This window comes from Dipodomys merriami, unplaced genomic scaffold (genome assembly GCF_024711535.1).
Source record: "Dipodomys merriami isolate MVZ:Mamm:240054 unplaced genomic scaffold, mDipMer1.0.p SCAF_11, whole genome shotgun sequence".
NCBI classification, from domain to species: Eukaryota; Metazoa; Chordata; class Mammalia; order Rodentia; family Heteromyidae; genus Dipodomys; species Dipodomys merriami.
The window spans coordinates 3179786-3206563 of NW_027202382.1; the positions used below are offsets into that span (position 1 = coordinate 3179786).

The 26778-nt window shown below is 38.8% G+C and overlaps 1 protein-coding gene across 5 annotated transcripts in view; it reads left to right on the plus strand.

Annotated features, from left to right (window-relative positions):
• The window catches only part of Dennd4c (DENN domain containing 4C), a 112920-nt gene that overhangs the window by 60132 nt on the left and 26010 nt on the right, over positions 1-26778 (plus strand). For 3 of the 5 annotated variants that reach the window (XM_070007875.1, XM_070007873.1, XM_070007874.1), the window contains exons 16-23: positions 645-777; positions 5365-5571; positions 7820-7948; positions 11351-11495; positions 11752-11898; positions 16895-17017; positions 19806-19952; positions 23726-24876. In XM_070007875.1, coding sequence (XP_069863976.1) covers positions 645-777; positions 5365-5571; positions 7820-7948; positions 11351-11495; positions 11752-11898; positions 16895-17017; positions 19806-19952; positions 23726-24876 — 2182 coding nt within the window. The remainder of the gene's footprint in view (positions 1-644; positions 778-5364; positions 5572-7819; positions 7949-11350; positions 11496-11751; positions 11899-16894; positions 17018-19805; positions 19953-23725; positions 24877-26778) is intronic. The other 2 variants (XM_070007876.1, XM_070007877.1) reach the window with 2 other exon arrangements.

The following is a 26778-nucleotide window of genomic DNA, read 5'->3' on the forward strand; positions in this document are numbered from 1 at the left end:
AGAGTGGGTTTTAAGAATTCTGGAAATAATTTGAGAATAGTTACCATATTTGGGAAAAGGAGGGAAGAAGAGTGGGGGGGAGTAAGATTGGTTGGAATAATTGTAAATATGTGGGAAATGTAATAATGAAATCCCAGCTGTATAACTAATGTAAGCTAATTTTAAAGAGTTCACAGATATGTATACAAAGATATTTATTGCTGTACTCAGAAATAACTTAATAATGTCCAGTAGTTGGTTAACTTATAGCACATCCTCCAAATAAAAATATGCTTTAATCTTTTAGATTCCAATGAAAGGTAATTTTAGGAAGAAAAACTTAAAAAAGCTTTAGATACTAAATTTTTTCTTTTTAACTGTGAAACACACGGATTCTGTTCAAATTATTATTAATTCTTAAGTAAGATGTTAGGGATTTCTGGTTGAAAATTATAGTATATGGGGAAGAATTAGAATTTCCATGTAAGAAGTTATATATCTTATAGATACATCTTATATTTTTGAAAAACTATTTCTTTATGTAAGGATTTCAAAGAACACTACTGGGTACTAGTAGAGGTTTAGAATATTTATCTAAATACTAGAATAATATGAAAAGTCAATGCATTTTAAATCATCAGTTCTATTTTTGCTTTTTATTTTAGTTACAATTTCTTTCCAAGACTGGATCTTAAGCTTTTTGACAGACCACAAGAGTTGAAACTTTGTTTTAGTAGACACCCTACTGGGAATAACATTACAAACAGTCCAGCTCTCATGGCTAAAAGAACTAAACAGGTCAGATATTCTTCATTTAAAACATGTTAATTTAAAATGTAAAGTATACTCATTACCTTGCTCATGTAACTGTAACCCCTCTGTACAGTATTTTCACAATAAAAACTTATTAAAAATAAAATGTAAAGTATATATATGTTAATACATAGTTTATATAGAATTTTCCCCCTCAGCAACCATGTAAAGACCTACTATAGCTGTTAATGCATTTAACTAGATTTCTTTTTTTTCTTTCTTTTTTTTGGTTGGTCTATGAGGCTTGAACTCTAGGCTTGGGCTCTGTCCCTCAGCTCTTCATCTCAAGGCAAGCGCTCTACCACTTGAGCCACAGCACCACTTCTGGTTTTCTGGTAGTTGATTGGAGATGAGTCTCAGGGACTTTCCAGCCCGGGCTGGCTTTGAACCATGATCCTCAGATCTCAGACTCCTGGCATAAGCCACTGGTGCCCAGCTTTACTAGGTTTTTTGCAGCCCTCCTTATTCATATTAAGACTAAATGTTTTGAATGCTTATGTTTATGCATTAGGATTGAGGTAGAGAACCTGCTTTCTGTCAAGGACCATTTAGATACTTATATCATTGGAAAGCCATAAAAAATTAGCATAGGCACACAGCTGGAGCAGCCAGCTAAAAGTATATATATCATTTTGTCATGTGCTAAATCAAATGATTTTGTGGCCCTTGTGTGGCCAATGGGCCAGATATTCCCAAACTGCATTTAAAGGAATCCTTGGGAACCAAGTATACTTTAAAATATAACTTCATTGAGACATAAATCGTATGCCACACAAGTTTATTATTTAAACTTTACAATTCAGTGGCTTTTAGTATATTCTCAGCATTGTACAATCACCACCAGGATTAATTTTGGAAACATGAATCTCCCAAATGAAAGCCCACATATTTTAAGCGTTAGCCTCACTGCCTTTGTCCTCCCCAGCAACCCTAATTTATGTTTTGTCTCCATAAGTATGTCTATTCTTGTCAATTTATATGGTGTTATTATAGTGTATGTTTCTCTGTGATTGTTTTCTTTCATTTAACATAATATTTTCACTTAGCATAATGTTTTCAAGGTTTATCCATATTGTAGCTGTATCAGTATTTCATTTCTGACAGTATTATTCCATTGTATGTATGTACTGCATATTATTTACCTATTTGTGGAAATGAAAGTGGTTCCTGCTTTTTTGGCTATTATAAATAGTGTTCCTGTGAACATTTGCATATAAGTGTGTGGATGTGTTCTTTCACTTCTCTTGGTTATATATGTAGGAGTAGAATTGCAATGCAATTCTGTGTCTAACCTTTTGAGGAAATGCCAAGCTGCCATCAAATGTGGGTATATCATTTTGCACTCTCACAAATATTGTATGAGTTCCAATTGCATAATATCCTTGTTCTAGTTAAATGCCTTTTGAATATAGTAAGTATGGAGTGATAATGTGGTTTTCATTTGTACTTCATCAATATTTAATATACTCTTTATAGTAAATACTGCATTTTAAAGGAAATTAGAGGGGCTAGGAAGGTGTCTCAGTGGTAGAGCACTTGCCTTGCATGCATGAGGCCCTGGGTTCGATTCCTCAGCACCACACAAGTAAAAAAAGAAAAAAAAGCCAGAAGTGGTGCTGTGGCTCAAGTGGTAGAGCGCTAGCCTTGAGCTGAAGAGCTGAGGGACAATGCTCAGGCCCAGAGTTCAGGCCACACAACCGGACCCCCCCCAAAAAAAAATAAAGAAAGAAAGAAAATTAGAGGAAATTTTAACTTAGGACAACCTAGATATGTTGCTTTACAACTATATCTTTACTAAAGCCAGGGTTACTTATATACCCCAATTCAATATCCTTAAACTGTGTATGATGGCTCATGCTTCAAATCTTAGTACTTGGGATGTAGAGGCAAGAGGATCTTGAGTTGGAGGCCAGACTGGACAAGTGAGGTACTGTCTCAAAAAAAAAAATCAAAGGAAACATCTTTTTTTACCTCAAAGGAAACATCTTTTATACCTATGTATTTTGAGGTTCTTCAAACAGGAAAATCTAGAATTAAATACTTAATCAAGGTTTTACTAATCCAACAAATATTATAAGATATTCCTTAATTTCACACAGTTCATGTTTCTTTCAGTGTTTGGAAACAATACCAGAGACTTTTTAAAAAATGTTATTAGCAGCAGTAATATTTAACAGACATATGTGAAAATGGAGCCATGTTACTTGAGTGGATGACTAGGTTGGGACTGATGAAAGAAGAAAATGATAGAAGTGATGATAATTATATATTTAAAAAAGCATTGTATTTAAACATATGTTGAATTGAAATCCCTTTGTACAACTACTTAGAGATAAGTTTTTAAAAATGTTACTTGAGTGAAGTCGAGTTTCTAAAATGGGATAATTTAATCACCCTCTTAGCTCTCATTTTCAACAGATTTTCCCCTCTAGTTAACTAGTCAGATAGAAAAGAAAAATACCTTAAGATCTTAGAAAAACAAGTACATCTATTTCATGTATACCTTCAAGTCTCATGGAGAAAAAGCTCACAAGAACAGTGCAGATAGGGCTTGGAAGGTGGCTCAGTGGTAAAGCGCTTCCCTTGCATGCATGAGGCCCTGGGTTCGATCCCTCAGCACCACGTAACAAAAAGAAAAATGCTGGAAGTGGCGCTGTGGCTCAAGTGGTAAAGTGCTAGCCTTGAGCTGAAGAGCTGAGGGACAGTGCCCAGGCCCAGGCCCAGAGTTCAGGCCCTACGACTGGACCTCCCCCCCCCCAAAAAAAAAAAAAACAAAACAAAACACCAGTGCAGATATGCCATTCTGACATATCTGGAAGGCTCTGTAGTTTCTGGGAGTATATAGGTTAACAAATCATCAGCAAATGATTTTTTTTTTTTCTTCAGTCGTGGGGCTTGAACTCAGGGCCTGGGCACTGACCCTTAGCTTTTTACTCAAGGCTGGTGCTCTACCACTTTGAGTCACAGTACCACTTCCTATTTTCTGGGGCTTAATTGGAGATAAGAATCTCATGGACTTTCCTTCCCTTATTAGCTTTCAACCACGATCTTAAGATCTTGGCCTCCTAAGTAGCTAGGATTACAGGTGTGAGGCACCTGTGCCAGGCAAAGTACTTTGTCTTTGTCTATGGTAGGGCTTGAACTCAGGGCCTGGATGCTTTCCCTTTGCTCTTTTTTGTTGTTGTTTTTTTTTGGATCCAGTCGAGGGGCCTGAACTCTGGGCCTGGGCGCTGTCCCTCAGCTCTTCAGCTCAAGGCTAGCACTCTACCACTTGAGCCACAGTGCCACTTCCGGCTTTTTTCTTTTTGCTTATGTGGTGCTGGGGAATGGAACCCAGGGCCTCATGCATGCAAGGCAAGCGCTCTACCACTGAGCCACCTTCCCAGCCCCTCCCTTTGCTCTTTTACTCAAGCGTAGCACTGTACCACTTTGCACCATACTGCTACTTCAGCAGATGATTTTAACTTATCTTTCTTCCACCTAAGAGAATGAAAACAGAAACTGAAAATATGCCAGTCGAACTACTAGAAGACCTATCATCATCTTTTATGGCTATGTTGCTTGCAAAAGAATTAGTATTTCCACTTTTTTTTTTCAGTGCTAGATATTGAACCCAGGGCTTCATGCATGCAAGTACTATATATACAGCAAATACATTCATGCAAGTACCAGAGGTATTGTACCACTGAGCTACACCCCTACTCAAGAAATAAGTTTGTTTTTTTTTTCCTGAGAGCTTTCACTATACTGACCTGACTGACTTTGAACTCATGATCCTCCTATTTCAGCCTCCTGAGTAGGTAGACCAGGCATATCCCACCTTGCTCATCTGGATTTTTTTTTTTTTTTTTTGGCTGGTCATGGGGCCTGAACTCTGGGCCTGGGCACTGTCCCTCACCTCTTCAGCTCAAGTGTAGTGCTCTACCACTCGAGCCACAGCACCACTTCTAGCTTTTTCTGCTTATGTGGTGCTGAGGAATCAAACCCAGGGCTTCATCATGCAAGGCAAGCACTTTACTACTGAGCCACCTTCCTAGCCCATCATCTGGATTATTTTTGTTTTTGTTTTTGAGCTCAGACTGGCATTGGACTCATCTGTTTAGCCCTGGTTGGTCTTGAATTTGCTGTCTTCTTTTCTCAGCCTTTCAAGTGTTAGACTTGGTATAGGGAGAAGGTTGGCAGGAAACAGCTTAGAGGAGTTTTAACTTTAGCAGGAAGAAGAATAAGACTATTGTTTATTAAGATTGGAATAGAAGAGCTCTGGAATTATAAATGATTAAGGCTGCGTTGTATAGTTTTGGTTACAATCTTATCTATGAAACACCTGTACCTTTTTTCTGTGTTATGAATGGTTTTTGCTTTTTAAGTAATTTCTAGTCAATGAATGTCTATAGAGTAGTAAAAAGTATTACTGTAAATGAATGTTCAGGGAACCACATGACAGTGTTAGAATCCATTCACAAAAGTTAAACTATGAAATGCCTTTTTTTAGGGCCAAATTTTGCCTGAAAACTTGGTCATTTCCTTCTTTCTTCCTCACTCTGGTAATCACATATTTTATTCTCTTTCTAGGAGATAAAGTCAGCTCATAAATTGGCAAAGAGATGTTACACAAATCCACCACAATGGGCCAAATGTCTGTTTAGTCATTGTTACAGTTTATGGTTTATTTGTCTCCCAGCCTATGTTAGAGTTTCTCATCCAAAGGTCAGAGCACTTCAACAGGCATATGATGTACTTATTAAGATGAGGAAAACAGATGTGGATCCACTAGACGAGGCAAGTATTACAAACTCAGTTACTGTTGTAAATTTTTCCCCCCACAATGCAATGCTAGGGATAAAGTCCAGGACTCACTTGCTTGGAGAGTGTTTTACCACTCCATTATGTCCATAGCCAAAAGATGAGTTTAAAATTAGGGCCTCATGCTTGCTAGGTAGGCACTCTATTTCTTGAACTGCCTCATTTTTTGTATTGCTATTTTCTGTGGGGCTTGTGTGTGTGTGTGTGTGTGTGTGTGTTGAGCAAGCACATACAGACACATATAGCCTGGAACTGGGACTTGAACTAAAAAGGCCTCATACTCATTCTCTGCCACTTGAACTACACTTCAGTTCCAGCATTTTGCTTGTTAGTTGGAGTAAGAGTTTGATAGATTTGTCTACTTGGGCTGGCTTAAAAACTATGTTCTCAGACCTCAGCCTTCTGAGTAGCTAGGATTGCAAGCTTGAGCCACTGGTGCCAACTTGTGTAGTTATTTTTGGGGTAGGGTCTTGCTTTATTATGAGGATGGCATAAACTATTCACTTAGCATGTGCACCACCATGCCCAGATATTAGGTGGCATGGAGCCTCAAGAAGTTCTTTTTGCCTGGAGTAGTGTTAAACCTTTATCTCCCATTTTAGCCTCTTCAGAAGTTAGGATTACAGTCCTAAACCATACCACACCAGGGCTAGTTACATACATGTCTTATGTTTCAGATTATTCATTTGAAATTGTAGCTCCTAGTTTTTCAACTTTGGCATAATTGGCATTTTGGCCAAAACAATTATTATTTGGAGAACCTTTCCTTTATATTGTAGGATGTTTAACAATGTGCCCATTAGATGCTGGTAACATCCTCTTCTCCACAAGTTATGACAACTACAAATGTCTCCTTGCCAATATGTCCTGGAGAATAAAATTGCCCCTGGAAAACTACTAATATATACTAATAATAGAATTATTTCATGTGATTGCAAGGTTAAATCAGTTGATAATACAATTGTGCCTTGTTTATAGTAAACATTCAGTGAACAATATGCTACATGCATTTGTTTATCTTTAAATTCTGAAAGAGGTAGGCATTGATATAATTCAGTTAACAGTTAAAGGAAAGTGAGAAACCTACTGCTTTTTCTCTCCACTATTTTTTTCTTTAAAAATTATTTTTGTGTCACTGAATGCTAATGGTGCACACCTGTAATTTTAGCTAATTCGGCAGCTGAGGTCTGAGGATCCACAGTTCAAAGTCATCCTGAAGAAAGCCTGTGAGATTCATATCTCCAATTTACCCCAAAAGCCCAGAAGTGAAGCTGTGGCTATTGGGACTATGATCTTATTTATGTTTCTGAAGGTATAGTATGACAGGCTATGTGTCACTACACCCATCTTTTCGTTGTGATGGGGTCTGGTGAATGTTTTGCCCAGGCTGGCCTGCAGCTGTGTTCCTCCCAGTTTCTGCCACCTCTGTAGTTAGAATTATAGACATGAGTCACCACCCACAGCTCTTGGTGTGCGTGTGCGTGTGCGTGTGTGTGTGTGTGTGTGTGTACACTTGAGTATTGGGGCTTGAACTCAGGTCCTGAGTGCCAGTCTGAGCTTTTTTACTCTAGGGTAGCACTCTTTTTTTTTTTTTTTTGGTCCGGTCGTGGGGCCTGAACTCTGGGCCTGGGCGCTGTCCCTCACCTCTTCAGCTCAAGGCTAGTGCTCTACCACTCAAGCCACACCTCTACTTCCAGCTTTTTTATGGTGCTTAGTTGGAGATAAGAGTCCCACAAGGACTTATGCCCAGGCCAGCTTTCAACCATGATCCTCAGATATCAGCCTTCTGAGTAGCTAAAATTACAGGTATAAACCATTGTTGCTGGGCTTGTCATTTTCTTTTAAAGACGTGAGTTTACAGACCTTTTTTGTTAAACTGGCATCTGGGAGCTACAATCTTTAATTACTTTAGCATAGAATATAAAGCATGGTGAGTAGGGAGATAGATATTTTAATTTTAGAAGGGAATTATTTTTCATAGTAAGGAGAATAATCATTTGCTGTGTAGATTTACTAGCTCGAATAAAGAGCATGTACACATAGGTCTTATCAATAATGCTGATAAATAGGTTTTAAAAGTCATCTATAAAAATGCTAAAGCCATTACAAAAGATGAAAGTGCTTAACAACTTCATGCAAAGAATTGAGTAGAATCTTTTAAGAAAATCTCTACAAGTTGTAAACAATAATATACTATTAATGGTTTGATATTATTTCCTGTTAGGTATGCTATCGAGTAGTAATGCAGCTTTGTGGACTTTGGGGTCATCCTGTTTTAGCAGTGAGAGTCTTATTTGAAATGAAAACTGCTAAAATAAAGCCAAATGCTATTACTTATGGTTATTACAATAAGGTAAGTAGGATTGACATTAAGTAATATATCTTATTAAGAATGACAGTTTTCTGTACCTTTTTATTCCGGGAAAGTTTCCTTAAGAGGAGATTTGGGGGACATATTCCTTTTTTCTCTTCTGTTAATTATGTACATGTTTTCAAATATTTAAACCTTTTGGAATGGCTCAGTCAAGTTAATTATTATGTATTGCTTGATTCCCTTTATGTGGTAAGAACACTTAAAGTGTACTTATAGTAATTTTTAAGTTTTTTATTGTCGGTCGTGGGGGCTGAACTCTGGACCTGGGCACTGTCCCTCAGCTCTTCAGCTCAAGGCTAGCGCTCTACCACTTGAGCCACAGCGCCACTTCTGGCTTTTTCTGCTTATATGGTGCTGAGGAATCGAAACCAGGGCCTCATGCATGGGAGGCAAGCACTCTACCATGAGCCAACTTCTCAGCCAATTTTTAAGTTTTTAATTAAAAATTTTATTAAGTTTATTATGTATTATTAATTTTTTTTAATTTTTATTTATCTTTTGCCAGTCATAAGGCTTGTACTCTGGGCCTGAGCTCTGTACCCCCACTCTTCAGCTCAAGGCTAGCGCCCTACCACATGAGCCACAGCTCCACTTGCGCCTTTTTTTTTTTTTTTTGCTTATGTGGTGCTGAGGAATCAAACCCAGGGCCTCATGCGTGCAAGACAAGCACTCTACCACTGAGTCACCTTCCCAGCCACTGTATATTAAATTTTTAAAGGCATGTTTACTAAGTGAAACCATAGAGCTCTTAAATGTATCTCTCTTGTTTGAGTGAAAATTTGCATCCTTCAATCATCCTTAATTATCCCTATCCAAAGTCCCTATAACCACCACTCTGTTTTTCTCTGCTTCTGTGAGTTCAGTTTTTTAGGTTCTATGTTTAAGAAAGAAAGGCAGGCTGGGAATGTGGCTTAGTGGCACAGTGCTTGCCTAACAGGCTTGAAGCCCTGGGTTCTATTCCTTAGTACCACATAAACAAGTGGCACTGTGGCTCAAGTGTTAGAGTACTAGCCTTGGGCAAAAGAAGCTCAGGGACATGCCCAGGCCCTGAGTTCAAGCCTAGGAGAGAGAGAGAGAGAGAGAGAGAGAGAGAGAGAGAGAGAGAGAGAGAGAGAGAGAGAGAGAGAGAGAGAGAGAGAGAGAGAGAGCAGGCAGTTTCTCTTACTTCAAGGTTCACTTAATGTTTTCACTTGTTTCACTTAATGTCTTCAAGGTTGTTGCAAGTGAGAGAATAGTCTTTTTTTCTTAAGATAGAATGTATTCCATTGCGTGTATGTACCACACTCTTTTTTTTTTTTTTTTTTTTTTTGGTCTGTGTGAGGCTTGAACTCAGGGCCTGGGTTCTTTCCCTGAGCCTCTTTGTACTCATGGCTAGTGTTATACAACTTGGGCCACAACACCACTTCTGGCTTTTGAGTAGTTAATTGGAGGTAAGAGTCTCATGAGGACTTTTCTGCCTGGGATGGCTTTGAATCGTGATCCTCAGATCTCAGCCTCCTGAGTAGCTAGGATTAAGGTTTGAGTCACAGGGACTCAGCTGTAACACATTTTTTAATTCGTTTGTTCATTATGGACATGTAGATTAATTCCATACCTTGGCTAATGTGAATATGGCTACAGTGAACATGAGAATGCAGATACCTGTTTGAGAGATCCTGATCCTATTTCTTTTAGATGTGAAACCAGTAGTAGGATTACTGGATTGTGTGGTAGTTCTGTTTTTAGTTTTTTGAGGTTCTCCATATTGTTTTCCATAATGGCTGTACTAATTTATATCTGATCACCATTTTACAAAGATTTTCTTTTTTGTATATTCTTAACACTATTGTTCTTTTTTTATAATACCCATTCTAACAAGTGTTTTATGATGCCATGAGGTTTTGTTTTTTTGTTTTTTTGCCAGTACTGGGGCTTGAAATCAAGGTCTAGGCACTGTCCCTGAGCTTCTTTATTTTTTTTTTTTTTGCCGGTCATGGGGCCTGAACTCTTGGCCTGGGCGCTGTCCCTCAGCTTTCAGCTCAAGGCTAGCGCTCTACCACTGGAGCCACAGTGCCACTTCCAGCTTTTTCTATTTATGTGGTGCTGAGGAATCGAACCCAGGGCCTCATGCTTGCAAGGCATGCACTCTACCGCTGAGCTACCTTCCCAGCCCCCCCTGAGCTTCTTTTGCTCAAGGCTAGCACTCTACCACTTGAGCCACAGCACCACTTCTAGCTTTTTCTGTTTATGTGGTACTTAAGGAATGGAACTAGAGCTTCAAGCATTCTAGGCAAACACTGTACCACTAAGCTACATTCTCAGCCCCCCCCCCTTTTTTTTTCCTTTTTGTGGGAAAGAGCAGTACTGGAGTTTAAACTCATAACCTTCTGCTTGCTAGGCAGGCATTCTACCACTTGAGTCATGTCCCAGCCTTTTATGCTCATTATTTGTCAAGTAAGAGCTTATGTTTGTGTCCAAACCAGCTTGTACTTCAGTCCTTTTATTTATGCTTCTATGTAGCTGGAATGATAGGCAAGCACTACCATATGTCTTAAGAACTTTTTGCTTGACTGGCAAGCTTCCCAAACTGTGCCTCCCATGTAGCTAGGAGTATAGGTGTAAACTATTGCTTTCTCCTAAAATGTTAATCTTCATTATTTTGGTGGGGAGAATGGTACTTGAGTTTGAACTCAGGACCTTGCAATTGCCAGCTAGATATTCTACCACTTGAATCACTCCTTCAGTTTTAATTACATTTCTGATGACTAATTATATTTAGTGGTGTTTTTTGGTGGTATTGGAGTATGAACTCAGGGATTGCTAGTTGGGCAATTCTACTCTTTGAGCCACATCTCCAGCCCTTTTTAAAATTCAACTTTTTTTTTTTTTTTTTTTTTTGCCAGTCCTGGGCTTGAGCTCAGGGCCTGGGTGCTTTCCCTGAGCATTTTTTGCGCAAGGCTAGCACTCTACCGCTTGAGCCACAGTGCCACTTCCACCTTTTCCTGTTTATGTGGTACTGAGAAATGGAACCCAGGGATTCATGCATGCTAGGCAAGCACTCTACCATCTAAGCCACATTCCCAGACCCCTACTTTTTTTTTTTTTTTTTTTTTTTTTGAGATGTAGGTTTCATGAACTTTTTTCTCCAGGCTGGCCTTGAATTATGTTTTTTTTTTTTTTTTTTTTGGTTGTATTTTGTTTTTCTCTGAGAAAGGTTTTCTCTGTGTACTCCAGGCTAGTCCACAACTAGTGATCTTCCTGCCTCAGTTTCCCAAATGCTATGCACTCAGTTCAAATATTTTTTTAATACGTGTGGCTGGCTGGTATAACCTTTTATATGTAATTGTATATTTTTCAATCAAATATTCCTTGTGATGCTTTTAACTTTTATTTTACTTTTAGGTAGTTTTGGAGAGCCAGTGGCCTAGTAGTACCCGCAGTGGTATCTTTCTTTGGACAAAAGTACGGAATGTGGTACATGGCTTGGCACAATTTAGGAAGCCACTTAAAAAGAGTATGCAAATCTCACCAGTCTCCCCAATATCAGGTACTGTGGGAAGAGCCTTCCTTTTTGAATCCTAGCTTTTTAGGCATATGAGTTTTTAATATGTAGTAGAGCTTAAATTATATTCTGGTTGATATTTTCATATACAACTAAAGACAGGATAGCTTAGTTCAAAGGCATTTTTAAAATCAGAAACCTAGAAAGTGTTGTGTAATTACAAATGAACTTTGGGTCATTCGTGTTTAGCATCAGAGGTGTTAGTGCATGAGTTATTGAACTGCATTGTTCTTACCTTTAGCTCCTCAGAGTGCCACAGGTGGAAGTGATGGGGACACGGTGAGCCACGGTAGCGTGGATAGTTCTAATGATGCTAACAATGGGGAGCACACAGTCTTCGTCAGAGACTTAATCAGACTTGATTCCATTGATAATCACTCTAGCACAGGTACTAAATCTGTATTTAACTAACCCTTCACTTACTGTCATGTTGAGCCTTTCCTCTTTCAGAGTTTTACAAACCTTCAGAGTTTGTGCAATATAAATGAGTTTGCAGAGTATTAATGAGAGAAAATGACACTGTACTTCTCTTTTTACCTAAAGTATAAAATAAACAAGAATGCTATAGACAATGTTCTGCCATAACACTTCATATTGTTCAGTATTAACTCATGAAGTATATGATACAGTTGTTAGAAATTGAGAGCACTTCAACATTAGTGACACAACTGTAAATTTTTTAATTAAATGGAAAATACATCTTAGAAAGTTGAGATTATGGGTATGAAAGAGGAAAGAAAGTAAGCCATGCACTATGAAAGTAAAAGATAGTCTGTTCACCTGAAAAGACTTTTATTTTTTTAATCTGAGAAGTTATTGTATATACATAACCATGGGCAAAATCTCTGTCCTCTAAAGTTAAAAATAAGTGTAATAAAAGTACCACTTTGGGCAGAAATATGTGTGTTGCACATCCTTCTTGTGTTGTTTTTTGTTGTGGTGGTGGTAGTGGTTGTTAATATCTCAAGTCTTCCTTTAAAAAGAATTCTGAATCTAATTCCTATGCTTCATCTGATGAACTTGTCTCAGTGACTGAAGTTTCCTTTTCTCTGCTCTTTGTTGCTCTGCTTTTTTTGCTCTGTGCTGTTTCTTGGTGCTGCATTTGTCCTTGGCTGTCATGGTGTGGGTTGCAGACAGACTTTTATGACATGAAGCTATGGATACACGTGTGCATTAATTCTACCCTTGAATGTTAACCACTTCAGGTAATTTTCCATTTATTAGGTTAAACTTTGCTGACATTCAAGGGTGGGGGAAAGATGTCATGTTTTAGTGTAAATATCATTACAAGTAGAAGCAGTTTCTTGGCTTCAGATAAGAGTAATGATATTAGCCCCTACTGAAATTATCCATCTAACATTTTTTGGTCAGTTTACAAAATGAATTTATTGTGGTATTTGAAAATATATTTTGCTTTGTTAATAGTTCTTACAAGGGCTGGGAAGGTGGCTCAGTGGTAGAGTTCTTGCCTTGCATGCATGAGGTCCTGGGTTCGATTCTTCAGCACCACATAAGCAGAAAAAGCCAGAAGTGGCTCGAGTGGTAGAGCACTAGCCTTGAGCTGAAGAGGTGAGGGACAGCGCCCAGGCCGAGAGTTCAGGCCCCATACTAGCCAAAAAACCAAAACAAAACAAAAAATAGTTCTTACAAGGTTGAGTTGTAGCATCATTGTATTGTGTAAAATAGTATTATTGACATTAAAGAACCCATTCATTGTTCACCTGTTGAGGTGTCTTTTGCTTTCCAAAAACCAGTCTGCTTGATTTTTGTGCCACAAACTACATTCCTGTATACACAGCAACATATATAAATCATTAATGCAACCTAAGGCTATATATAAACCACAATTTTGTTTGTAAAATTTTCAGTCCTATTGGTAAATGAACAAGTAGAAATTTTTGGGACTTTATTATTTTTTTTTGCCAGGGGGATTGGTCGTGGGTCTTAACTCTGGGCCTGGGAGCTATTAGCGCTTCGGCTCAAAGTGAGCACTCTACCACTTGAGTCACAGCTCCATTTCCAGTTTTCTGAGTGTTTTATTGGAGATAAGAGTCTCAGACTTTTCTGTCTGGGCTGGTTTTTGAACTGGGATCCTTAGTTCTCAGCCTGCTGAGTAGCTAGAATTATAGGTGTGAGCCACCGATGTCTGGCTAAGACTTTAATTTTAAAGCTGCTTTGTTTTGTTTCCTGTGGTATTTGTTTATTTTTCCTAATACTTGAGAAGAAATGAGTTTGACATATGAAAAATAAAGAATATAATTTTTGTTCTGAATCCATTTTATCAGGAATGATGATGATAACATGCAAATAAATCTCCTTCCCTTCTTACTCCTCTAAACTTTTATACGGCTCATTTTAAGGCAGTTTAGTTCTTTTTTTTAATTTTTTTTGGCAGTTTAGTTCTTTAATAGAAAAATAGCCTGCTAGTAATTGCAGGTAACTTGTGTAAAGACCAATACTTGGGGAAGATCCTTTGCCTTTTTCATATTTGTACATGAAACTAAATATTGAACCTTCATGTCATAGGTTATCTAGTGAAGGCATTCGATACTTTTGGAGTCTTCTAGCCCAAGTGTATAAATTGCTCATTTCATTAAGGCTTATTTTATGGAATCTTTCTACTTAGTACCTGATACTGAGTCACTGAGCTCCTTAGGGGTATATATGGATATAATCAATCCACCCTGTTCCCAGTATATTGTCCCATCTCATGGCCCCATAGTTAGGATACCAGACTTTCTGAGGGAACTGACACAACAGCCACTGAACGTAACAATTTAAAACAGTAGTATTTAAAGATACTACTTTTGACATATGGCAAACCTAAAGTCTGGGTGACAGTGTAATAAGTAGCAGAATATGGAAGGTACTACATAATTTGTATCATTCGTTGACATCTTTTTTGTTTTGTTCAGTTTTAGTTTTGAGATGGTCAGGTGGCTCAGGCTATGTAGCCCATGCTAGTCTCAAAGTCTTGCTGCCTTAACACTCCTAAATGCTTGGATTACAGGTGTGCACTATTTACCAGTACATTGACATCTTTCTGATTTCTTTCTCTGTGCTGGTACTGTGGCTTGAACTTAGGGATTTGTCTTCTCACTTGGCTGGTGCTATACTACTTGAGCAGTACCTCTTGTCCCCCTATTCCTCCCCCTCTTTTTTTTTTGGAGATGGAGTCTTTCAGATTTTTCTGCCCAGGATGGGTTCCAGCTTCAGTCCTTTGATCTCAGCCTCCTGAATAGCCATTGGAGCCCTGTTATAATGGAGTTCTTTAGTTACTCAGTTTTATTTTTTAAGTTATAGAACATTAGTTAAAACAGACTTTTCAGAAACTTACTTTGAAACAGTTTCAAACATACAAAAAGTAAAAATTTAGAAAAGTTTTGAATATCTTTAAACTCATTTCTTTTCAGATTGCTATACTGATTGGTTTCATTATATATACCTACATACTTATTTTTCCTAGATCATATGAACAGATTTAGCCCTTTTGCCTCTTCATGCCTCAGTGGTGTTTTCTGAAATTTGAGTCAACAAATTCAGGAACATATGGTACACTACTTTATCTATGTCTATATTCCATTTTTGTTTTCAAATTTACTTTGTAGTACTTTAATTGCCTCTCCTTAGTTACCTTTACCCTAGCCCAGTTCCTCAGCCTTTTTTTGGTCTCTTATGACCTTGCCCTTGTTGGAAAATTCTTTGTTATTATGTAGAAAGTTACTTAATTTGAGTTAGTATGATACTTTAAGAGTTATTTAGGTTATACATTCATGGGAATACTATAGATTCATACTCTTATCTTTCTTTTTTATTTTTTTGGGAGAGGGGGGGTTCCGGTTGTGGGGCGGTTCCGGTCGTGGGGCCTGAACTCTGGGCCTGGGCGCTGTCCCTCAGCTCTTCAGCTCAAGGCTAGTGCTCTACCACTTGCCACAGTGCCACTTCCGGCTTTTTTCTTTTTGCTTATGTGGTGCTGAGGAATCAGGGCCTCATGCATGGGAGACAAGCACTCTATCACTGAGCCACCTTCCTAGCCCATGTATGCCTATTTTTAAAAACATCTCCAATCCAAAATCAACCCCACAAGATTCTTTACCTTTCCTCAGTTCACTTTTTTTTTGGGGGGGGGGGTGGTCTGGTTGTGGGGCCTGAAATCTGGGCCTGGGCGCTGTCCTTCAGCTCTTCAGCTCAAGGCTAGCGCTCTACCACTTGAGCCACAGCGCCACTTCCAGCTTTTTTCTTTTTGCTTATGTGGTGCTGGGGAATTGAACCCAGGGCCTATGCATGCAAGGCAAGCACTCTACCACTGAGCCACCTTTCCAGCCCCCTCAGTTCACTTTTTAAAAACAAAACTACTTTGTCCCATAGTAGGAATCTTGTCTTCTAGTAACATCTTCTCACTTAATTTGCTCAGTTGTACTACACATATAAAACGATTACAGATTCATCACACTCATTCTCCTGTGAGAAATAAGCCTACTAAGCTATTCTAGGTTTGGCTTTTTCTCCCAGGTTTGTTATACGTACTTAAATAGTTTGGAGGATTAGGGGGCATAGCTAAAGTGGTAGAGTGCTGGCCTAGTAAGCATGGAAGCCCTGATTTCAATCCCCAGTACTGCCTGCCACCAACTCAAATAAAAACATTATTTGGATTTGTCCTCTTCTGACCCTTTCAGTGAGGGTTTTAATATTTCATATGAAAACGTGTTACATCTCCAAAAATAATACCAATAAATCACACTTAAGGAACTTTCTTTCATCTTTATATTTTCCATCTTATTTTCTTTTATGTATGGGAGTGGCGCTGTGGCTCAAGTGGTAGAGCGCTAGCCTTGAGCTGAGAGACAATGCTCAGACCCAGAGTTCAAGCCCCATAACCTACCAAAAAACAAAAACAAAAACAAAAAAAACCCAACTTGCAATGTTATCTTCTTCTATTTATGGTATATAACTATTTTCATTGCTTTCTTGTTTGTCATCCCAGTATTGCTTTTTGCAAACGTAAGCAGATATATGTGCTTTCTTTCTTACAAATAGGCAGCATACTACAGGCATACTTTAAAGGAGACTTCAAAGCATCTTACCCACATTGTTTTAATTTACCATGAAGAAAGTAAGATTCAGACAGTGCTTCAGACAGTGCTTTCAAATGTAGTATGGTCTTCAGTGTTGGATGTTCCTGTTTCCAATGTTCTTTACTTTTCACTGTTTTTAAAATGTGTTCCTTTGCTTTTCACTGTTTTTAAAATGTATTCCTTGTTAGCTTCCTTGTCTTTTTTTTTCTCAGAGTTTGCCTGTATATTTCAGTGGGATTTTCTTTTTATATTTTATGAATGGATTGTAAGTATACGAAAATATTTACAAACTTACATTCATTTTAACAGGTGGTCAGTCTGACCAAGGCTATGGGTCTAAGGATGAACTGATAAAAGATGATACAGAAACTCATGTGTCTGAAGAACAAGTGGCACAAGAGTTGATCACTAAAACAAAGGTTCAGATACAAGGTAAAGTCCTAATGCTTATGAATTGTACTTATTAAGATAACTATTAATTAAAATATTAATCCTGATGGATAATTGTGGTGATGATTTTCAGGAAATAAAGCCTAATTCATAGGCCTATATATTAAGGTAGATTTTGATAGTCTCTGAAATTTCAAATTTAAAATAAAGTTGCCTTTAATTTTGCACAATCTATTGAAAGATTCACTTGTCAAAGTTATATGGATACTTTGTGACAAAAGTAGGACTAAACTGAGCCATGAAATTTGTATTCCAGGGTTCCATTTATTTTAAAATGCTTTTTTACTAGCTTTCAGATACCTTTTTTTTTTTTTTTTTTTAATTAGTCGTGTGGCTTGAAATTGGGATTTGGGCGCTGTCCCTGAGTTTTTTTGCTTTGAGCCACAGCACCACTTGCAGTTTTCTGGTAGTTGATTGGAGATACAAGTTTCATGGAATTACCTGCCTGGACTGACTTCAAACACCATGATCTTCAGATCCTCAGCCTCCTGAGTAGTTTGGATTACAGGCATGAGCCACCAGTGCCTGACTAGTCTTCAAATACCTTTTTTTTTTTTTTTTTCCCCTGTCATAGGGCCTGAACTCTGGGCCTGGGTGCTGTCCCTCAGCTCTTCAGCTCAAGGCTAGCACTCTACCACTTGAGCCACAGCGCCACTTCCAGCTTTTTTTGCTTATGTGTGCTGAGGAATCAAACCCAGGTCCTCATGCATGCAAGGCAAGCACTCTACCACTGAGCCAACTTCCAGGCCAAGGCTTCAAGTATCTTTTTTTTTTTTTTTTTTTTGGTCGGTCGTGGGGCCTGAACTCTGGGCCTGGGCGCTGTCCCTCAGCTCTTCAGCTCAAGGCGAGCACTCTACCACTTGAGCTACAGCGCCACTTCCGGTTTTCTGGTGGTTTATTGGAGATAGGAGTCTCAAGGTCTCTCTTGCCCAGGCTGGCTTTGAACCTCGATCCTCAGATCTCAGCCTCCTGAGTAGCTAGGGTTACAGGCGTGAGCCACCAGCACCCGGCTAAGAATTTGATTTTTTTTTTTTTTTTTGGGGTCCGGTCGTGGGGCCTGAACTCTGGGCCTGGGCGCTCTCCCTCAGCTCTTCAGCCCAGGGCTAGTGCTCTACCGCTTGAGCCACAGCACCACTTCCGGCTTTTTTCTTTTTGCTTATGTGGTGCTGAGGAATTGAACCCAGCGCCTCAGGCATGCAAGGCAAGCGCTCTACCACTGAGCCACCTTCCCAGCCCCGGCTTCAAATATCTTAAGTTGATATTTTCCCCTGGTTTGTTAAAAAGTCTGTTTTCCCTTGTTTTTATAGGACGCATTGAGGTAGAGATGATTTGTTGTAATCATTTTGTGGAAATACAAGGAATACTTTGGTATATGGTAATAAGATATTCTCCCATTGTCTTTTTTTTTTTTTTTTTGCATCCAGTCGTGGGGCCTGAACTCTGGGCCTGAGCGCTGTCCCTCAGTTCTTCAGCTCAAGGCTAGCGCTCTACCTCTTGAGCCACAGCGCCACTTCCGGCTTTTTTCTTTTTGCTTATGTGGTGCTAAGGAATCGAACCCAGGGCCTCATGCATGTAAGGCAAGCACTCTACCACTGAGCCACCTTCCCAGCCCCTCCCATTGTCTTTTTTAAAAAAATTTCTTTTTGTGCCAGTCCTAGGGTTTGAACTCAAGGGCCTGGGCACTGACCCTGTGTGTTTTTTTGCTCAAGGATAGAGCTTCATCAGTTGAACCACATATCCACTCCTGTCTTTTAATTAAAGATAAAAGTCTCATAAAATGTTCCTTTCTAGGCTGGCTTTGAACCACAAATCCTTGGGTCTTAGCCTCTTTAGTAGCTAGGATTAGAGGCATGAGTCACTGGTGCCCAGTTCCCCTGTTTGTTTTTTGTTTTTTTGTTTTTTGGTGAGGCCTGAACTCTGGGCATGGGTGCTATCCCTCAGCTCTTCATCTCAAGGCTAGTAGCACTCTACCACTTGAGCCACAGCGCCACTTCCGGCTTTTTCTTCTTATGTGGTGCTGAGGAATTGAACCCAGGGGCCTCATGTATGCAAGGCAAGCACTCTACCACTGAGCCACCTTCCCAGCCCTCCCCTATTGTTTTACATAGATTTCTTATTTTATCCTTCAGATTTTGTAGAATCAAATTTTTTTCCTGTTTATCAAGTAATAAGTGTAGCAACTGAAGGCCAGTTCACTGAAAAATCAAGTTAGGATTATTGAATGCTAAAAATAAAACAATTTCAGTCAATAGTGGTAACCTTTATGACTGACATAAGTTAAGCCAATCAGCAATAAGTTATTGAAAATAGACATATATAGGCTGGGCGCCAGTGCTCATACCTATAATCCTGACTACTCAGGAGGCTGAGATCTTGAGGATCGAGGTTCAAAGCCAGCTCGGGCAGGAAAGTCCATGAGATTCTTATTTCCAGTAAACCACTCAGAAAACTGGAAGTGGCGCTGTGGTTCAAGAGGTAGAGCGCTAGCCTTGAGTTAAAGAGCTGTGGGACAGCACCCAGGCCCAGAGTTCAAGCCCCACAACCACCAGCACCAGCACCACCAGCACCACCACCTATCTATCTATCTATCTGTCTATCTATCTATCTATCTATCTATCTATCTATCTATCTATCTATCTATCTATCTATCTATCTATCTATGTATCTATGTATGTATGTATCTATCTATCTAGATATATATGTTTACTCTGATAAGTTTACTTTGATATTGGCACAAGTAAGAATGATAACATCCAAAAATTTTTTTCAGAGGTGTGTGATGTGTCTGCTATTGTAGCAAAACATTCACAACCTAGTCCAGAGACTCAGAGTCCTATTGACCATCCTGCCTGGGGCAGCAGTATTGTGAAAGCTCCATCTGGAATATTTGATATCAACAACAGGAAAGGTAGCACTGGTAAGTCTTTATATATTTTATTAAATATTGAGGCTGTGTCTTTAATGGCATTAGTTTGCAAACTTACTATAGTAGACATGTTAGAAATCCAGAAGTGAATCTGAATCTTATACATAAGCTAAAGAAGAGGTTAAAGTCTTGTTATTTAATGGTGTAGTTGGGAACTAAGTGTAATAGTAAGTGCCTACTGTCCCAGCAATTAAGAGTCCAAGACAGAAGGATCTTGAGTTTGAGGGCAGCCTGAACTATGTATCAGTTTCAGGCTACCATGAGCTACTTGGAGAGACCCTATCTTCCAAACAAGCCAACAGCTACAACAACAGATACAGTTGGCTCTCCGTGTTTATGGGTTCTATGCAACAAACCATGGATTGAAAATATTAGAAAAAACTTGCATCTGTGTCCAAGCTTTTTTTTGTTGTTGTTTTTTGATCAGTCATGGGCCTGAACAATGTGCCTGGGAGCTGTCCCTCAGCTCTTCAGTTCAAGGCTAGCACTCTACCACTTGAGCTACAGCGCCAATTCTGGCTTTTTCTGCTTATGTGGTGCTGAGGAGTCGAACCCAGGGCCTCATGCATGAAAGGCAATCACTCTACCACTGAGCCACCTTCCCAGCCCCCCAGGCTTTTTTAATGTCAGTATTTAATAATTGTATGAGGTATTTTAAATAAGCTAGAGATAATTTAAGGATATAAGAGGATGTGTCCTAAGTTATATGTAAATATGATGCCATTTTATATGAGACTTGAGCATAGGTGTATTGTAGTATAGAATACAAAGAGATACCTGTTTTAACTCTGTGTGTATGTGTGTGCACACATGCGCTTGGGCATGCGTGCCTATATTGGGGCTTGAACTCAGGGCTTTGAACTGTGATCTTCAAATCTCAGCCTCCTGAATAGCTAGGATTATAGGCATGAGCCATCAGTGCATAGCATTGCATTTAATTTTTTTATTTTTATTTTTATCATGAGTGTCCAGTGTGCTCTACTGCTGCATTTTTTTACCCTTTTGTATTTAAGTTGTTTTTTTTTTTTTGGTGGGTGGAGGGGTCTGGTCATGGTGCCTGAACTCTGGGCCTAGGCGCTGTCCCTCAGCTCTTCAGCTCAAGGCTAGCGCTCTACCACTTGAGCCACAGCGCCACTTCCGGATTTTTTTCTTTTTTTGTTTATGTGGTGCGGAGGAATCGAACCCAGGGCCTCATGCATGCAAGGCAAGCGCTCTACCACTGAGCCACCTTTCTAGCCCTGCATTTAAGTTTTTAAAGGATAGCTATGCTTGTTATTTGGGATGTCTTTCCACTTGTAGTACTTAGTTTCAGTTTGGCCACTCTTTTTATAAACCATGAGAGCACTATGCAGGGCTCCCTGTACTTGTCAAAAACCACACATGGCACATATATATACTCCTAACTATGAAGGAGACCTACATAGGAGGTTCTGGGTTGAAGACTATCTGAAAAATAACTGAATTGGTCAGTTTTATTTTAAAATTGAAAGTAAAGTGTGCCAATAAATTCCTATATATAAAATGAGAGCCAATGATACTTACAAAAATCTATTTCTCATACATTGGGAATAGTTTTCAAAGCAAGTATAATTTTTTGAGCTAATATTTCTAAATGCTTATTAACTCTAATAAGTTGACCTGATTATGACCAGTAGTACTAATTTAAAAGGTCAAAAAGAACCTTGAGGGCTGGAGATGTGGTTCATGTGAAAGATCCTGAATTCAAACTCTTAATATTGTTTCTCCATCCACCCCTTAAAAAAAAAAAAAAAAAAAGCAAGCCAGAATCCTAGCTACTGAGGAAGCTGAGATCTGAGGATTGCTGTTCAATGCCCGTCTGTGCAGGAAGGTTGGTGATAACTCTTATCACCAACAAACAGAAAACAAGCAAAACCAAAAGTGGAGTTGTGGCACAAGTGGTAGAGCATTAACCTTGAGTCAAAAAAAAAAAAAAGACGTCAGGGACAGTGCTCAGCCCAGGCGTTGGGTTCAAGCCCCACAACAGATGCACTCATGTGTGTGCGCAAAAAAAGAAGACTAGATCAGTGTGTATTAGAGACAACTTTTCCCCCCAACACTTTTAAGTCTTTGTTTAAACAAAACTAAGAATCTTGGGGCTGGAGGTATGGCAAAGGCATCAGACCCTGAATTCAGGATCAGGTTCTGGGAAAACAGAAGAGAGAATCTCAAATAAGAATAAAGGTTTTTTTTAGTTAGTTGAAGGAGTGTTTTATAACAGTATCATATCACTAGGTAGCTTACAAATAACAGAAATTTCTTACAGAGGCTACTGTCTTCATAAAGGGTTTTCTTTGAAATGTAAACTGCCTACCTTTCCTTGAATCATCTTGTGGTTGAAAGCGAGTGACAGTCTATGGAGCCTCTTTTCTAAGGATCTTAATCCTATTAATGAGAGTTCTACTTTATAACCAGTGATCTCCTAAAGGCCTTCCTTTAAATCATCACAGTAAAGGGATTAAAATTTCAACATAGGAATTTTATAGAGAAACATTCTGATGGATAATAATTCAAATAGAAAATAGCTTTTGGTCTGGGAGTGGAAAAAACTGTATAACAGCAGAGTGAAAAAGACTTACCCACTTCTTTCAAATCTGGGCTTATTTAGACTAGTGGCATATTTTTGGTTCACTTGATCAAATACTGAATCTTTGAGAGTTGGGCTCAAAAAAAATGTCTCCTTTATTTACCATTGCTTTGGTGGCATTTCACATAGTTGAAAATAGTAGGCTTTCTGATATTTGTTGAAGGAATGAATATATATGAAAAATTGTTAAAAACTCAAGGTATCAGCCTCCTTAGAATTTTCCAAGCCTAAGATACAATTCTGGGTTTTTCTACTTGAAAGCAATTTTTTTTCCTTTAAAATAGTAATGCTTTGGTGATTATAAATATATAGTTCCTTTGTGATTACAAATTTGCTTTGTGCAAAGTAGATTCTTGGTCAGCTTTTTGTTTTCCTTTTTGTTTGTTGTGGGGCTTGAACTCTGGGCCTGGGTGCTATCCCTCAGCTCTTCAGCTCAAGGCAAGTACTCTACCACTTGAGCCATAGCGTTATTTCTGGTTTTCTGGTGGTTAATTGCTCGTAAGAGTCTCACGGACTTTCCTGCTTGGGCTGGCTTTGAACCACAATCCTCAGTTCTCAGCCACCTGAGTAGCCAGGATTACAGACATGAGCCACTGGCACCAGCTTTTTTTTTTTTTCTTTTACACATGCTTGGGACCAATCTAGAGGCTTCTACATGTTAAGAAAGCACTCTACTCCTGAATTGTATCCCTAGCCCCATTACAAGTATTTGTTCAATTGAATATATGCAATCTAAGACAGAAGAGATTATATTTTCCAAGGTCTTATATTTAACTCAGAATATTTTTTGTAAATGAGCTCTTAAAATGTAAGAAATAAAAGTAGATCTGTGCTTACTGATAAAGGTGTTTAGTGAGGGATGCAGGGTACTTCTGTTTTGTTGATGTTTTTTTACAGGTATCCCTATGCCAAGACAGTGAAAACACATGGTAAAATTAAGACATCCAGAAAATTTAGAAGGTATTATCCCTGAGAGTCAAGGTTGAATAGATCCTGTAGGAGTACTTTTTTATATCTTCTCTATCTTCTTTATATCTTCCAAGTTTTCTGAACATTTTACTTATATCAAGTGTCACTTCCACAATGAGAAAAGACAATACGCATTTGTATGTTACATTGGAGAATGAATTCATTTTTAATTTTTCACTATCCTTTTTAGGTAGTACATCAAATTCATTATTTTCTACTCAAGATCCACTTGAAGATACAGTATTTGAAGTTTCTAATTTCAAGAAGAATGGTGACAAAGGAGAAAGAAGACAAAAGCATTTTTCAGAGAGGAGTTGTAGTTTTAGTTCTGAAAGTCGAGCAGGAATGTTACGTAAGAAGAGCAGTTTGGATTTGAATTCAAGTGAAATGGCTATCATGATGGGAGCAGATGCCAAGATTCTCACAGCAGCATTGACATGTCCTAAGACTTCTCCACTTCATGTTAAAAGAACCCATAGCTTTGAAAGTGCTAGTGGTCATCTCGTTGACACCAGGACTCATGTATCTGAGAGCAGTTGGGATTCTGAACGAAAATCATCTCCTGTGTTAGAGATGCTTGAGGAAAGCCAAGAATTCTTAGAGCCTGTCATTGATGATAATGTAGCTAAAACTACGTCATCAGTTACATTTGATAGTCTACAAAATGATACTAATAGCAATCAGTCCAGAGACTTGAAAGTGGGATCCAAACATCTAATGAATAAGAGAAGCAATTCACATGGTGCTGTTAAAGCCATTGAGAGGGAAGATGTTGAAACTGGACTAGATCCTTTGTCTCTTTTAGCTACTGAATGTATAGAAGAAAAATCTCCTGATTCTGAAGAAAAGATGCTATCTCCAGTTATTTCAAGGAATCTGGCTGATGAAATTGAAAGCTACATGAACTTAAAAAGTCCCCTGGGGAGTAAATCTTCTAGTATGGAGTTGCGTGGAGAGGGAAACACTGGTATTGCAGTCAGTCATCCTTTAAAAAGGAGATCAAGTCTACCTTTTGATCATGGTCCACCAGCACAGGAAAATCCAGAAAGTGAAAAGAGCTCCTCCGTCGTATCTGGGTCTAAAACTTTTACTGGGCGGCTTAAGCCACAAACTCCATATCGAACTCATAAGGATCGTTCAACATCTTTATCAGCATTGGTACGGTCTTCACCACATAGCCCACTGGGCTCTGTAGTAAATTCATTGTCAGGGCTTAAGCTGGATAATATACTCTCGGGACCCAAGATAGATGTCCTAAAATCTGGTATGAAGCAAGCAGCAACAGTAGCCAGTAAGATGTGGGTGGCTGTAGCATCTGCCTACAGCTACTCAGATGATGAGGTAAGAAAGTTGTATGTATATGTGTCTGAGATAGGGATGTTTTTGTGTGTGTTCTCTTTCTTAAAATAATGTAAACATGTGAGAAAACTAATAATGTAGATATATCACAACAGGATCACTTTGTAATTATATAGATGTAAGTTAAGTTTATTTTGTTGAAAGCACTAATGATTTGTATTTGAAATTAATAATACTTGGATAGTACTTTGAAATAACGTTTATTTATCTCCTTAAGACATATTGTTGCTCTGCAGCTTAATTCACAGATGTCATACTGAACAACAAATGATTGTCTTTAGAAAATCACTGTACATAGAATTATTAGATTCTTTTTTTTTTATTATTTTTTTGGGGGTCCGGTTGTGGGGCCTGAACTCTGAGCCTGGGCGCTGTCCCTCAGCTCTTCAGCTCAAGGCTAGCGCTCTACCATTTGAGCCATAGCGCCACTTCCGGCTTTTTCCATTTTGCTTATGTGGTGCTGAGGAATCGAACCCAGGGCCTCAGACATGCAAGGCAAGCGCTCTACCACTGAGCCACCTTCCCAGCCCGAATTATTAGATTCTTATGAAAATGTCAGTGAAGAAATATTTCTTACTTAGTGGAAAAACATTAAATTTTACTTTTGTGTCCACAGAATTACAAAGTACTAGAGTACTTATGTTTAATTTTAATAGCAACCCTATGAAGGTAGTAGTATTGTTATCATTTTATCAGAGAAGTTATTAACTTAACAAGTTCACGGAAGTAGTCAGTGATAGAACTAGGAATTGAAGTTAGGGAGATTGGTGGTAGAGTCCATGCCCTTATCTTAGCACTATCTTAGACATATTAAAAGAGATTCATGTTGAGGGCTGTCCAGAACAACTAACACCAGGTGAAACTTAACTTGGGCCAGGAAGGATCTCTTGGAAATTTATGATTAGTCAAAATGATAAGGTAGCAGAATGATGTGTCTGAGAGAATAGTGTGGAAAGACATGAATTTAAGATAATATAATTTCACATTGCTAAAAGAGACACAGGAAAAGAAATTTTACAAATAAGAATTTGTATGCTATTTGGAGGAGAGCTCCATAGAAAAAGTAATAACGGGGGCTGGGAAGGTGGCTCAGTGGTAGGCCTTGCATGCCTGAGGCCCTGGGTTTGATTCCTCAGCACCACATAAGCAAAAAGAAAAAAGCTGGAAGTTGGGCTGTGAGTTCAGGCCCCACGACTGGACCCCCCCCCCCAAGAAAAAGTAATAACGGGAAGGGGGGTGGTAAGAAGGGGTGGGGGCAGGGGAGGAGATGGGAAGGGGAAACAAAGGAGGAGGCAACAATGCTTGATAAGAAATGTACTCATTAGGGCTGGGAAGTTGCTCAGTGGTAGAGCGCTTGCCTTGCATGCATGAGGCCCTGGGTTCAATTCCTCAGCACCACATAAGCAAAAAGAAAAAAGCCAGAAGTGGTGCTATGGCTCAAGTGGTAGAGTGCTAGCCTTGAGCTTAAGAGCTGAAGGACAGAGCCCAGGCCCAGAGTTCAGTCCCCACGACTGGACCCAAAAAAGAAATGTACTCATTATCTTGCCCATGAAAGTATGGTATTTTCACAATAAAAAAAAAAAAAAGTAAAAGTAACAACAGAGATCGAACATCTTATTACATTTTTATATATATTACATTATATTCTTTTCACCTTATCATTTTCACTTGGAATTTGACAGTGTAAAATTCCATGTAGTCTTGGATCTTTTCATGCCATAGTCCTGGCATCAGTAGCAGTACTCTGAAAGGACAAATAAGATACACTGAATAATTTGAAACTGAAACAGTGAATTAAAATTCTTCCTGGGCATTGGTGGCTTATGTCTGTAATCCTAGTTACTTTAGGCTGAGATCTAAGGATCATAGTTTGATGCTAAAATG